The sequence below is a fragment of the Labrus bergylta genome, chromosome 4 (genome assembly GCF_963930695.1).
Source record: "Labrus bergylta chromosome 4, fLabBer1.1, whole genome shotgun sequence".
NCBI classification, from domain to species: Eukaryota; Metazoa; Chordata; class Actinopteri; order Labriformes; family Labridae; genus Labrus; species Labrus bergylta.
Genome location: NC_089198.1, coordinates 18,497,941 through 18,511,167, shown reverse-complemented (window position 1 = coordinate 18,511,167; position 13,227 = coordinate 18,497,941). Strand labels below are relative to the sequence as shown.

General features: G+C 38.6%; 1 protein-coding gene across 1 annotated transcript; it reads right to left on the bottom strand.

Annotated features, from left to right (window-relative positions):
- Nucleotides 1-3,071: 3,071 nt before the first annotated feature.
- On the bottom strand, nt 3,072-5,923 carry LOC109984076 (C2 calcium-dependent domain-containing protein 4C). The gene is made up of 3 exons (XM_020634089.2): nt 5,680-5,923; nt 4,315-5,089; nt 3,072-4,202 (listed from the first exon to the last, which is right to left on the bottom strand). The coding sequence occupies exons 2-3, from the start codon at nt 5,062-5,064 to the stop codon at nt 3,651-3,653; spliced, it is 1,302 nt and encodes a 433-aa protein (XP_020489745.1). The 5' UTR covers nt 5,065-5,089; nt 5,680-5,923; the 3' UTR covers nt 3,072-3,650.
- Between the last annotated feature and the right edge of the window lie 7,304 nt (nt 5,924-13,227).

Here is a 13,227-nt window from a genome sequence, read left to right as displayed (position 1 = left end):
CAGTTTACATTTATAGCCTATTTTTTTATATATATTTTATTAAAAAAGTATTTATCTTTAAAAGCACTATGAATAACTGGGCTGTGATTATCTTTTGTTGTAGGCCTACTGATATTTAGTTTCATAGCTCTCAGTCTCGTTTGTAGAGCTTAGGCCTACATCAAAATGACTTAGATCCTGCACTGAAGTAGCTATCCCTCAATCATTATTTAACATAACGACAAAGATATAACAACCAGTATTCCCACATGATGACAAAAGCAGATATTTCTGTCTTTGTGTCTATTCAGAAAATACCAGTTTGCATCACTGAAGCCTACATCACTTCCAGAAATGATGTAGGCTTCAGTAATACATGCAAATGAGGATCATGATCATTAGATTGAGTCTTCACTCTGAACCAAGCAGGAAGGCTAAAATAATCAACACAGTTAGATGACAGTAAGTTGAATGGTAACTGGACTTTAAATTTATTTTCTTTAAATGCACTCTGTGAGTAGGTTCCATACACTGTTAGATTTTTCTCTCATAGTCCACTACACAGCTCCTACATTGCATGTTTTGTACATTTTGTGTTTTTTATTTTTTATATTTTACATTTTAAAATTCTATATTATATATTGTAATAGCTTCTTATACTGTATTATTTAAGTTGTTGCTAGTTCTGCGTTATTTCCTTGTTAATTGTTTAGCACCAATACACCAAGTCAAATTCCTTGTATGTGTAAATGTACTTGGCAATAAAACCCGATTCTGATTCTAAAACCCGATTCTGATTCTCACAGCTTCATGCATTGTGAGCCTTCTTCTGCTAACATCAGGCCTCTGAGGTCATAGCACATTAAAGAGTATTGAGTGGGGTTGAACAAGACTTCCCCATAAAACATTATTGTTTGTAATTATTGCCTTTATATGATTTTCTTTGGAGGATTACCTACTTATGTATGCATTTCTGCTGTATATTGCAGCTGTTGCTTAGTATTGAGCGGTGTAGTACATATCTTGTCATTTCTAAGTTTCCCTATGTGGATTTGAATACCGGTGTAACGTCATGACACCTCTCTGCGGACAGAATGAATAAATAACATTTTTATGTTAGAAACAAAAATCGTAATGGAAATAACTTACAATGTAAGTCATTTATCTAATACAGGATGTTCAACTCTTTGGCTTTGTCCCTCCATAATAAGATCAGGATATTCAATACCAACGTCAAGGTATGACCATATGCTATATGGATCCGAGACATGGAGAGTGATCAACACCATCACCAACAAACTCCAGACCTTCACCAACAGGTGCCTAATACACATCCTGAACACCAGATGGCCTGACAGGATAACCAACAACAATCTGTGGGAGAGAACAGACCAGAAGCCTATCAGCCAGGATGTAGAGAAAGTGGGGGTGGATTGGACACACTTTAAGAAAAGCAACAGACAACATCACAAGTCAGGCACTGGACTGGAATCCACAGGGGAAGAGGAAAGTGGGGAGGCCAAGACAGACTTGGAGAAGATCAGTTGAGAGTGAATCCAAGAAAACCGGACAATCATGGGCCCAGCTGAAGAAAACTTCTCAAAACCAAATCATGTTGGAGGGGTGTGGTTGCTGCCCTATGCTCCAATTAGGAGTCTAAAGGAACAAGAAGAACTCTTAATGAAAATCAAAGGATCTTTGGTGCTTGCACTGTAAATGCAGAATAAATCAATCTATGATGTCCAAATCAGAACCTTGCAGTCAGCAAGACGGTGTGAGATTCTTTACAAACACATTTGTACAACACAACACATGTTGCATGCTTTTAGGACAGGCTATACTGAACTTTTCAATCAAATATTCCATTGCCTCTGTAAATATTTAAAGATTAAAAAAAATCTAAGAACATTGTGTATCAAATATCAAAGTTACTAGCTCAAGCTGTTTTATGCCAAACAATATACCGTTTTTAATAGCCCTGATGTTTTGCCTCTCTTTTTTCATTTCAACTGTGGTCAGCTTGTGACTTTTAGATTTGTTCCTTCCAGATTGATACACAGAAAATTTGTAATTCAAATTTTCAAACGTTTTCAAGACATTGAGAAAAACAAGTTTTCTGGGACTTCATTTGAAAAACGAAGGTTGAGTGTGGCTAAAAGCTGCATGGCATTTGGCTTAATGGTTATTAAATCAAGAGGTTATAGATTGATCCTCTTACATTATTTGCCAAACCAAGTCTACAGGAGCAAAAATCGAACTCAATCTTTCTCCACTTGTTTTCACTGTTTGCATCTTGGTCTATTGGAAGTTAATAATTTTTAAATTGTTTTAGAACTTTGTGGGCAAACGTGGAGCTGCTCCAAATTGGCCTGGGCATAAGCTTGCATAAGCGTGCCTTTATCATCAACAGGAGTGTGGAGGACATCAAGGCAGATTACAAGTCAAATTTAAAAAAACAATAAATAATAAATATATATTTATATAAATATAAAGTTTAATGCTTAAAATTGAATTATCTCAGTGTCAGACATTGTGAGGTGTCATTCTGATGTCTCACCAGTAGGGGAGGCAGAAGTTCCACTTGGATAATGCTCTTTTCTTCAGTGTCCCTGCATGTGGACTACAGGAATATATTTTGCGTCTCTGGTACTCCTCTGGCACTATTGCATATTCACTTGTCAACTCGAAAAATACAACGGATTAATCATGATTCAACCTCTCTGTACAGATCAATTATATCTAGACTATGAGAGTGTGTGCAGAGGTTTGTTTGCATAGAGCAACTGAGCCCTGATTAAACCTCCTCATCCTTAATAATGATTTGAAAGTCACTGGAGGCCTGCCTGAGCAGCAGCGTCTTTTTAAAATTAAACAGGGAGTTTGAATGCGCACAAAGACAATATTGCACGCAGTGATCCAGGATTAAAAGCCTCACAAATGACACCCGGCTTGTGTGTGTCTCAGGGGACCCGCATACGCTGCCAAATGGAGACCTTCGAGGAACAGTAGAAGTTTCATAATCACTTCCTAGAGCTTGTTCTCCATAGCCTGAGAAATAAGTAAAGATTGGAATCAATGAGGAAAATTTGCAGCACAGTTTTTCAGGATTTTTATTCCTAATTTATTTAAAGGCCTTTTAGACATTTACATAACAGTCAGTTCAACGTTACATCCACAAGCATCAAAATATGATTTCCAAATATAGACTCTTTTAAGTAGTACATGGAGGCATTATAATCTTTCCACAGAAACGTGCAAATTCCAAGGCACAATTACCGCCATACAACAAAAATACAACTTCAATTTAAACGAAACAATCATTGCATCACGTGATATGTTACTGAGCCACAGCACAATGCTCATCAGAGAAGGCAACACCTTTTGTAACACAATACTTAAAGAGGAAAACACAAACATGGACAACAGAATCTTTGTTTGAGTATTGGTGGTGTTGTTTTGATGAACTGGACTGTGAAAAGCTACTGATGCAACTTGGTCAAGTATTTCTACAGCCTTTTTGTTGGTTGATTTTAAAAAACACAGTGTGCAAGATATAATTCCCTTTTCGCCAGCACCTGCCTGGTATTTATCAGATCTGTGGAGTGGGATTAAAAGGTAGCCAGAGAAGAAAGGGCCATCTTGCTGCTTGTTTCCAACTTGACAGCTTCTCCCTAGAGGCCTGCGAGCAGCTCGCTGAGCAGCACCTCCCTCTCTCCCAGCAGCACGTCTCTCCTCAGACTGGTTCCTTTGTTCACCACCTTTATCTTCATGGCCAGACTCTTTACCTGCGCCTGAGGCAGCGCATCAAAAAAAAAGTCCTCGTTGAACACCGGATTCTTGCTGTTCTTGATGATGGTGCTCCTCTGTTTCTGCTGCTTCCCAGGGTTCAGGTAGAGCGCCACACAGCAGTTGATGCTTTTAGGGTCTGTCTGTCTGTCGTAAAGGGCCTCGGCTGCCAGCACACGCACCCTCAGACGTGCTGACTCTTTATCGTAGTGAGTACTCAACCTCAGTGTCCCCCCCTTGTGGAGGTTGACGGTGTGCTCGCGCTGAAGGAGGTCAGAGGCAACGGTTCTTATCCCGCTGCTTTTACATCCACGGAAGGCCGGAGAGGGCGGGCAGCGCATGCGGCGGCGCTGCATGTTGGGGCTGTTGTCTGCTGAGCTGCAGTCATCTGTGGAGAGGGAACTGTGGCGTGCAAGGGAACGCTTGGCACGAGATACCTGGAGGGAGAGAGGAACAAAAATAACGCCACAAATCCAGAGAAGAATTGAAAACAACTATTTTATTACCCCTCTCCAAATAGCTCATCCATTTTCACAGACTTCTACTCACCTTAGCTTGCGTCTCCTGCGTAATGGAGCGCAGCAGAGATGCAGAGCGGGAGAGCAGAGGAGAGTTAAAGGGGGAGGACTCTGCAGAGGAGCAGGTGTCACTCTCTCCACCGCTGAAGTAGCGATATGGGTTGGGGTCTGCCGGGGCCAGCAGAGTCCCCCCTTGAGAGCGCCTCTGGGAGTTGGGCGAGGTAAGCGGGCTGCTGGGGTCGCTGTGGAACAGGCTCTCCTTGCGGCGGGTATGGGGAGACTCCACCAGCGTGGAAAAGCCATAGGAGGTCTGAGCTTTGGGGACGTAGGGCAGAGACATGGCGGTCTGAGACTGGGGGTCTGCATTCGTGTTCACTGTAGCTCTGAGCCTGTTTGAAGACCTGGCACCCGGCTCATCAGCGCTCTCTATCTGAATTATGTGACGGTTGGCTGACTTCTGCAGACTTCGGGTGTCTCCTCCCAGGCGGGAGAAGAGGCCAGGGCTGCAGGGTCTCCTGCTGCTGCGAGCTCTGGGGCTCTGGCTGCAGATGGCATGGTCGGAGGAGGAGGGTCGCAGGGTGGAGGAGGGCTGAGGCTCCGGGGTTAGAGGGTCTTCTGGTGGGCAGCAGATCAGTTTGGGCGGGATAAAGAAATCAGGGATCTTTTCTGGTGTGAGGACGTTGGCGTAAACAGAAACAGGAATGGCCTCCACTGTCTGCGGGGGCTGGGATTGTGTCCCACTGCTCTCCACGGAGCTGCGGAGCTTCTCCAGGAGCCACATGCCCACTCAGATGCCTAACAGGTCTCTGTTAGAAGAAGAAGTGGTGCATGGAGAGAAAAAAGCACATCAAACCATTAACCATTAAGAACCATCTTGTGTTGATTGTAACTAAATATTTCCAGATAAAATAAATAATTCTTAGTGTGGTGCCTTTTACCCCCAGTACAGAAAAAAACTACAGAACTTGAATCTCACTTATCAGTAAAAGAGTGACATGGAGAAAAAAATAAATGAATTGCAGCCAAGAAACACATATTTCGTTCTCTATTCAGCTAAGATGGTGCCAATGAATCTCAAAAACTTAACTAAAATATGTACCAATTCGCAAGCGAAGTAATATAAAATAACCCTTTATGTCTTATTAAAGATTTGCACGAGCGATCGAGATGTGTGTCATCTCAAACAAATTATTATTTTTAGAAAAAGGATCAAAACAATTACTATATTATTATTATATATTACTTATTTAAATCACTTTTATTCTAAGGAATTATAATGAAGCAGTTCAATCCTTAAGATAAACGACCAAAGGCAAGTCTTGAAAACTTTTTCCCCGAACAAAGCCTTATAAACTGCCATCGAGTTGATCAGATCTCTCCTCAATTCTCAACAAACCTGTTGGCTCTTCTCCTTCGATGAATAGGTAACCCTCGCGCGCTCGTCTGCAACCTCTCCGCGCGCTCCGTGCGTAAAAGGATGTCTATTTTCTCCTTGGTGTGATCCAAAATGCTCGCCAGCGGTTCAAGGCTGCTAGATCAGGCGCTCTCGCTTTATATGCAGTTGTCTCTGTCTTGTGAGCCAATGAGAAGGTGTGGAAACCTTCCCACGATATCTACCATCAACTGCTCCCTGCGCAGAGAGAGTAGGGAGGGAGAGATATTTGACTTAAAGGCTGTTGTTTCATCGCTCTCAAAGTGTTTGAAATTATGTGGCGCTCATAACTCAGCCTCATTGATTTTGAAAGAGGACACATAACGATCACGTGAGCTCTAGTCCCTCATGTATTGTTATCAGAACCTCACTCCTGCGTGGTGCGAACCGTAATTGGCTTCCTGGTGGCATATGATGTGAGGTAAGAATATGTTGTGTTCACATGCACCGTGTTAACTCTTTTTACAACGAAAATGGCCTCTTTGTTTTCACAGGTAGTGGAAAAAATAGGAACACAACAGGACAAAAGAATACAGAACTAGCCACAAACCTGAGTAAACATCTAAGAGTTCATGTGTTTTTATTTTAAAGTAGACTTAATCGACTGAAAGTTATTCCAAAGTAAAACACTTAGTATGCACTTAATGTATCACATTTAAATATATTATATACATCCAAAATTAGAACAACTTCAGTGTACTTTTTTCTCCTGGGTAAACTTGCTTAGAAGGTTTGGAAACATCTTTGGAAAATCCTTGTTTTTGTCCATATAAATGTTCTTATGAACAAACCACAGATTTAGAGTTATTGCATGATGTGTCCATAGAGCCTTTTGATCCAGACTCCCTGCTGCTTGCTGAACCAAAAACTCTGACAAAGACCTGCAGCTAAGCTGCCTTCTGTTGCTCTGGATACTGTCTCTGGAACAGTCTGACTGTTGAGCCACAGGGGGATGATAAGCAGCAAACATTGAGCACTTTTAAACCCTGTAAGACACTTTGAAGGATATGCTCCTATCCCTACTGAGCTACTAGACCAAAAAAATACTTTTGTAAAGTAAATTCATTGTTCAAGTCATATTTGCATATAAAAACCACACGTACCCTTGCTTTGGCTCTTGTCAATGTGTCAATCATTTTGCTTTTCTTCTATTTTCCAATGCTGAGCCTGGAAATAATTATTACAGAATCTAAAAGAAAAAGAAACATTCTACTCACAAAGTTTCTACACTAAAAAAAAACATCTTTCCATTCATTATAAAGGAATTCCAGCTCAAATTTGTGGATAGTGTCATGTAAGGACATAAATCCTGATCAAAGAAAATAAATATGGAGTGATTAATTGTCTTTGTTTTTTATCTGGCTCAATTTTTTTATGGAGAAAGCCCAACAATGTACTCAACCCACATCATCCTTTGCCAGGTGTTAAACATGGAGGTGGATCTGTCATGGTATAAGCAGCCATCATGTAGGAGTCATTTGGACCAGTCAATGTTTAAAAAAAAAAAAAAAAAAAAAACTACCAATGAAGTGAGGCCATTTAATACAACTAGTAGCACTATATTGTCTCTGTATTTGTTCCCAGAATCCTGCACATATTGTATGAAGAACAGGTGAGAAAACACAGAACTACACTTTGTGTGTTACTTCATATGAGGAGATCTTTAATAGGCTATTGTGAATTTTCACACCCAATTGGTTACTTTTACTGTTTGGCTCTAAACTCTGATATTTCTATGTTTATGTCTCCTCGTGGTTAGCTTCTGATCTACTTGGCTGGGTGGAAACTTTCCACTGAATTTCTACAATCCTTGGTGCTGCAACTGCTTTCTTTATTTTTGCAGTATGTTGTTGAAAACACATTATGTGCATCTAATATAATTTCTCCCTTCTTTATATTTGCATTTCCTATCCTCTGTGCTTCTAATATTTCTCTCCCATTTTCAGTTAATGTGTGAATTCATCTTTTTCAGTGAAGATGAGTGATACATATTGGAAAAATGTCACCATTTTCAAAACTCGGACACTTTATAAAAAATATTTTTTGTTTCAATCTCCATAAAAACTGAGGAAGTTAACTACTCTCATTGCAAAAAATGCTTTTTTGTCGTCCCATCTCATCGTAAGTTGTTAGTTATAACCTCATGGTTGATATTTGAAGACCCTCATCATTACTGTATATTCCTTTAAATTGGTTGCAACTTGCAATATATGAATATTATGTGGTGTTATGGATGAATGTTGAAACCAGAAAATACCGTTTTAACGACTTGTCACAGCCAATCAAATAGAGTTAGTAGCCCAAATTTAGATATGTCATACACATAAAGACAAACACTTGACATTTAGGGATAATTTCTGCTAATGATAACTGTTCCAAGACCTAGCACAAGGTTCTTAATGCTTATTCACATGAGATCCATTTGTCCTTTTTTCTCTTACTAAAAATAGATTGTAGTCAATAATAGATTAGTGATGAACCATTAAATGAGTACATTAGGCCAGAGGGTGATTCATCCACTGATCTAACTATCCATGTAGACATTGGACCAATCAACTATTTGCAGCTTTCATAGAGAAAATGTATTTTCTCTTTTGCCCTGACCAACTAGGTAAATTGACCTTAATAATGCTCAACTTCTATAAGCAGAGGCCCTGTGAGGCTGGGATGCTGAAAAGGACACCACAGTTCTAAGATTCATATTACTAATAGGGCAACCTTGGAGAGAAAGAGCATGTTTTCAAACTTGAAATTGTTATCCTCTACACATGTCCACATCACAGACTCAGCCAACTAGACCCGAATATGCAGAAATACTGCTTTCATCAGATCAATGCTTGGGTTTGTCAGCCAGATATTAAAAGTCTGCTGGTCAAGAAAACAAACTGTTATTACAGAGTCAGAAGGTACAAAGACATCACATTACACCCTGGTGTGTGCAATTATTCATACCTTTACTGTGCTAATGTAGTCATTGTAGACTCACATTTCTTTGTTTTTGAAACCCCTTGAACTGCTATTGCACTGTTCTATTTTTGTGAAAATGTTTATTTGGTGGCTATGAATAACAAAGGGGTTCAAACATGAAAAAACTTGGAGAAAGTGAAGATGAATTATGGACGTTAACCTCTGAGGTTGAAAAATGCAGCCAAATAAGAAATGCTAAAAAGCATAAAAACAAACGTGCAGTATGTTGTGTGTCCGCTTGAAGTTGCCTCCAAAAGAAAAGAAAAAACTCCCCATTAGGCCTCATGTTAAGATGTCCAACTTTACAACATAAATAACTTGCATTCAATTACAGCCTGGTGCAAAAAGGTTGTAGTGTCTATAATGAATTAATTAATGCAACTACTGTATATATGGATGAGTTTTTTTTTATGTGTTTTTATGTTTTCGTTTAATTTAGACTTTCTGAGTTGTTTTTGGAACCAACTGGCCATCCGAAGAGTCTGGGCTCAAGTTTAGTTGTTGAGTGAAATTCTATTTCAATTGTATTCATGTTTTTGCATTTGTGGCAAGTTTGATCATTCAGTATTTATTAAACATTTATTTATTTATTTATTTGTGAGCAAGTGCATAGGAGTCAGGATTTCCGTTGCCTTTCACCCGGGAACATTAGGGTGGACAGTTGGGATGAAAAGACGGGTTAGTCTAAGTTATGGGATATGTATCTGTCACCTGCCACTCTCTTTTTGGAGCTTAAGATAGCTAACGGCGACGATTAAGCTAGCTAGCTCCTACATTCTTTATGCAGTTGTAGCTTCTTTAGTGTGATCAACATCTGTAGTCAGCTACCCAACATATAAAGAACATCATTTTGTAGGAAACAAGATGGGAAACTAGAGCATTTAACCGCTTATAAATTAGACAACGCTATTAATTGATTTGCTTTGAACTTGCTGCATGAATCAGTAAGAATCTCATATTTCAAATTACTTTAAACACACACACACACACACACACACACACACACAAACATACACACATACACACACTATAATGTGGCTGTCATTTTTAATTGGACAAAAGCTGCTTTGCTTCTGTTTATAATGAGGCCTCCCAGTTCTCTCTAATTTCTTCCACAACTTCTCAAACTCAACCAATAACATCAAACTCACCATTTCTTGACCAATTAGGTCTCTGTTGTCAGCTGTCAGCTGTAACTAAATTTAAGGACATAGAAAGCCTGCATGTCATTTCAGCTCATCAAAATAATCACCAATCATGCATGGATAATATGTAAAAAATGCCCAAATGTGTGATTCCATAGGAAATGTATTAATATCACATTCATACTAAGCTAATGTTCATGTTAACTCTGTGCTGAGATACATATGTCTATGGCATGCAGAGGGGGAATCCTATTGACTTACATGAGCCCCTGAATGTCTCTTCAGCTCCACTAGGAGGGTGACATTTTTGTTGAGTAGAATAACACCTCTCCTCCTCCCTTTGATTCTTTATCATTTCAAGCAATTTTTCCTTTTCATCCAATGTCACCATGAAGCCCAACTTTAAATTCCTGCTCAAATTGGGTTGAATAACACATAACCAAAAAGCTTACAGCATACTCATCAAGCTTACCATGGTCTTGTATTGATCTCTTTTTGACCTTTAGGTTTCCTAATGACTTAATTTAACCACAGATTTCAGGTGCAAGCCGTGATTTTAGCTAGTAAGAGTAAATATTTCATCCTCTTTGTCCTTTAAAGTGAGTGTGTTTACATTGAAGTAAGGCTCAGCATCTAGCTATTATAATTTACAGCCTGTCTAACATGCATTACTCATTCAGGTTCAAAATGTGGATACAATATCTAGTGTCGTTTTGCGCTGTTCAGTCAGATTGATTGAATGTAGGGCTGTTTGTCATGTTTCATGTTACTTATTTATGTTTAAGAATGTAATGAATATCTCTATTTTTGTGGGGTTTTTTTTAGCTTTTACATCCTCACTGTGAAAGGTTCAGCAGATCTCTGATCTGATTCACTTCTAAAGGTACTCTCTGCCTAATATATCAAGGAATCGTCACTTCAAGAAAATACAACACAGCTGTATTATGTTTAATTGGCATTGCCTTTAGATCTATTTCTATTTTGAAAATGTTCACCAATATAATCTTATACCCATAAACCCTTAACACTTAAGCTTAAAAACAAACCCCTTCAGAACTGACTGAATGACCTTTAAAGGGAGAACGCTGTTATTTGACTGGTCATGCTGTGGTAGAACAGACAAGCAGGACACATGGTGAAAAAAACAAATGTTGAGCTCTGCCTACACATTTTGTCAGTCCTCATTAATGTGTATTCAGCCCTGGATGTCCTTTGCCTGCCATTGTTGTGGGCCTTAGGGTCAAAATTGATCAAACAACACAGAGAAGATAGCACCCCGTTCTGTTACTGTATAGCTCAATGTTTTTTGACAGTTTTGCCACAACTATAGTGACAGCAAAAAGACTGATTGATTTACGTATTCATTACTGTGCAAAGCCAATGTTGGTTGAATTCTCGTTTGAAAAAAAAACTTATTGCAGAGTGTAATTCAAGTAAAACCCCACAGGATTTTATACTATATTATATCCCTTCTCCGGAAGGTTTTAAGAAACATTTCCATTTCACATTTTATGAGCGTCATTACAAACATTTTCCATATTTTGCAGAACAACTTAAAAGGAGATATTCACTGTGAACACCTTTGAACAAACTTTTCATAAATGAACATTTAAACCCCCTTGCTACATGAACCTTAACACTGGATGTGTAATTTGCGTTGTCACAACAGACAATACTCTTAAATCCAAGTCTCTTGAATCTTGGATGATGATAAGTAATGATGTCAACCAAAAAAATAACAAAACATCATGTGTGACGTGACACAAAAAACAACAACGATGGTATTTAAAGGACCGCCTGCACTTCCTTTATCAAACACAGAAACCTCCTTGGAATCCCAGGGCAGTGTACGAACCAAGTGAACAGTGAATATTGAATATGAATATTCAAGGAAACTGTTTCAATTAAATTGAATTAAATTCTTATTTAATTTCTTAACTTTTAAATTTGCAGCACCATTCCGCTTCTCAGTTTCACTTTAACTTTAAAGGGGAACTCCACCAACAAGTCTGCTTACAAGTGTTTGAGAGAACCCCAACATATTTGAAAGACATAGGGAAAAATCAGTGGGTGTGGAGTTAGAAATAAGTAAGCTAACCACAACTCTGTAGAACTGCCTGATGTTAGCCACTTCATGCTAATAGCGATTTGCATCTGCATTGTTAACCAAGCTTTTTGCTTTTAAATTGCATGGCAGGTAATGAAGGCACCATCTTTAGCAAAGAGAAGAAATGCTTGGGGTATAGACGACACTTGTGCTTGTACTTTTTTTATCCTTTAAAACTGGACAATGTGAGTTCAACATGTTACATGAAGGGAGACCCTTAATCTCTGGAAAACTCTTAAAAGGGATTCTATTTTGTCTTTAAATCTTGTATCTGATACTGAATCTTTATAGGGTATATAAGCTATTTTATCAATCTCTTTTTGTTCCTGTATTTATCACATTATTATTCCACACATTCTAAAAGCTTTATAGAGCTTTTAACAAACTGAAACCTCTGACATGTACCTCCTCAACTTTTCTCTCACAGTGGAAATGTTCATCGTTAGACTAATGTAATGGAACATATCACATATAATAAGAGCCAAAAACATAATTGCCCATAATAAAGTCTGGAGCTTTCTGTATGAGTCATGGCCTGCACTGAGGTCGAGGTGAGAGGATGCTCATGTGGAGTCATACAGGGAGAACAGATCGAGTATGGAAAGAATCCATACAATTCCATTACTGCATAACAATGTTTACCAAGTTTTGTCTAAATGAATAATATCCTGATGGATATTAATTTACACTAATAATAACCAAACTGCATTACATGAGGGAAGGAGTCATGTTTGAACTACAAGCTGTTTTATGCATTGTGCATCATGTTCTACATAAAAATACAATAATTAGCTATACAGATGCATAAAATGTATAAAACAACATATGTGTAGCATGCATAGTGATAAGTTACTGTCTCTTTTTTTGCTGTGTATGTAAAATACACAGCTGTAATATGCTGTTTCAGTACCAGTCGTACACCAGTTTAAGGTACAACTATGCACTTCAGAGAAATTTTTCTTAAGACAGCAAAGTTACAAAGTTATAGCTTTGAGGAAGACATTTTTTTCTGTTCTTAAGTTATTTATTGTATAGAATTGTATAGACAACTCCTCTATCGCCCCCTGGCGGTGGAACGAACTACCAAACTCCATTCTATCTGCAGAGTCCCTTTGAACCTTTAAGAAAAAGCTAAAGACCTAGCTCTTTCATGAATACCTACGACCTTAATGATGATGATAACGATGGTCTCAATATTATTGATGATGATGATGGTAATGACGATGGTTTTCTTGATTTTATGAAGGTTTCTATACTGATTGGAGTTCTCAAGAACTGCCGTCAATGTTGTGC

Excerpts from the sequence above, each read along its gene's own strand:
- LOC109984076 (XM_020634089.2), bottom strand. The coding sequence starts at position 5,064 with ATGTGGCTCCTGGAGAAGCTCCGCAGCTCCGTGGAGAGCAGTGGGACA. Across the intron at positions 4,203-4,314 it reads CGCAGGAGACGCAAGCTAAG|GTATCTCGTGCCAAGCGTTC; the intron begins GTGAGTAGAAGT and ends CTCTCCCTCCAG.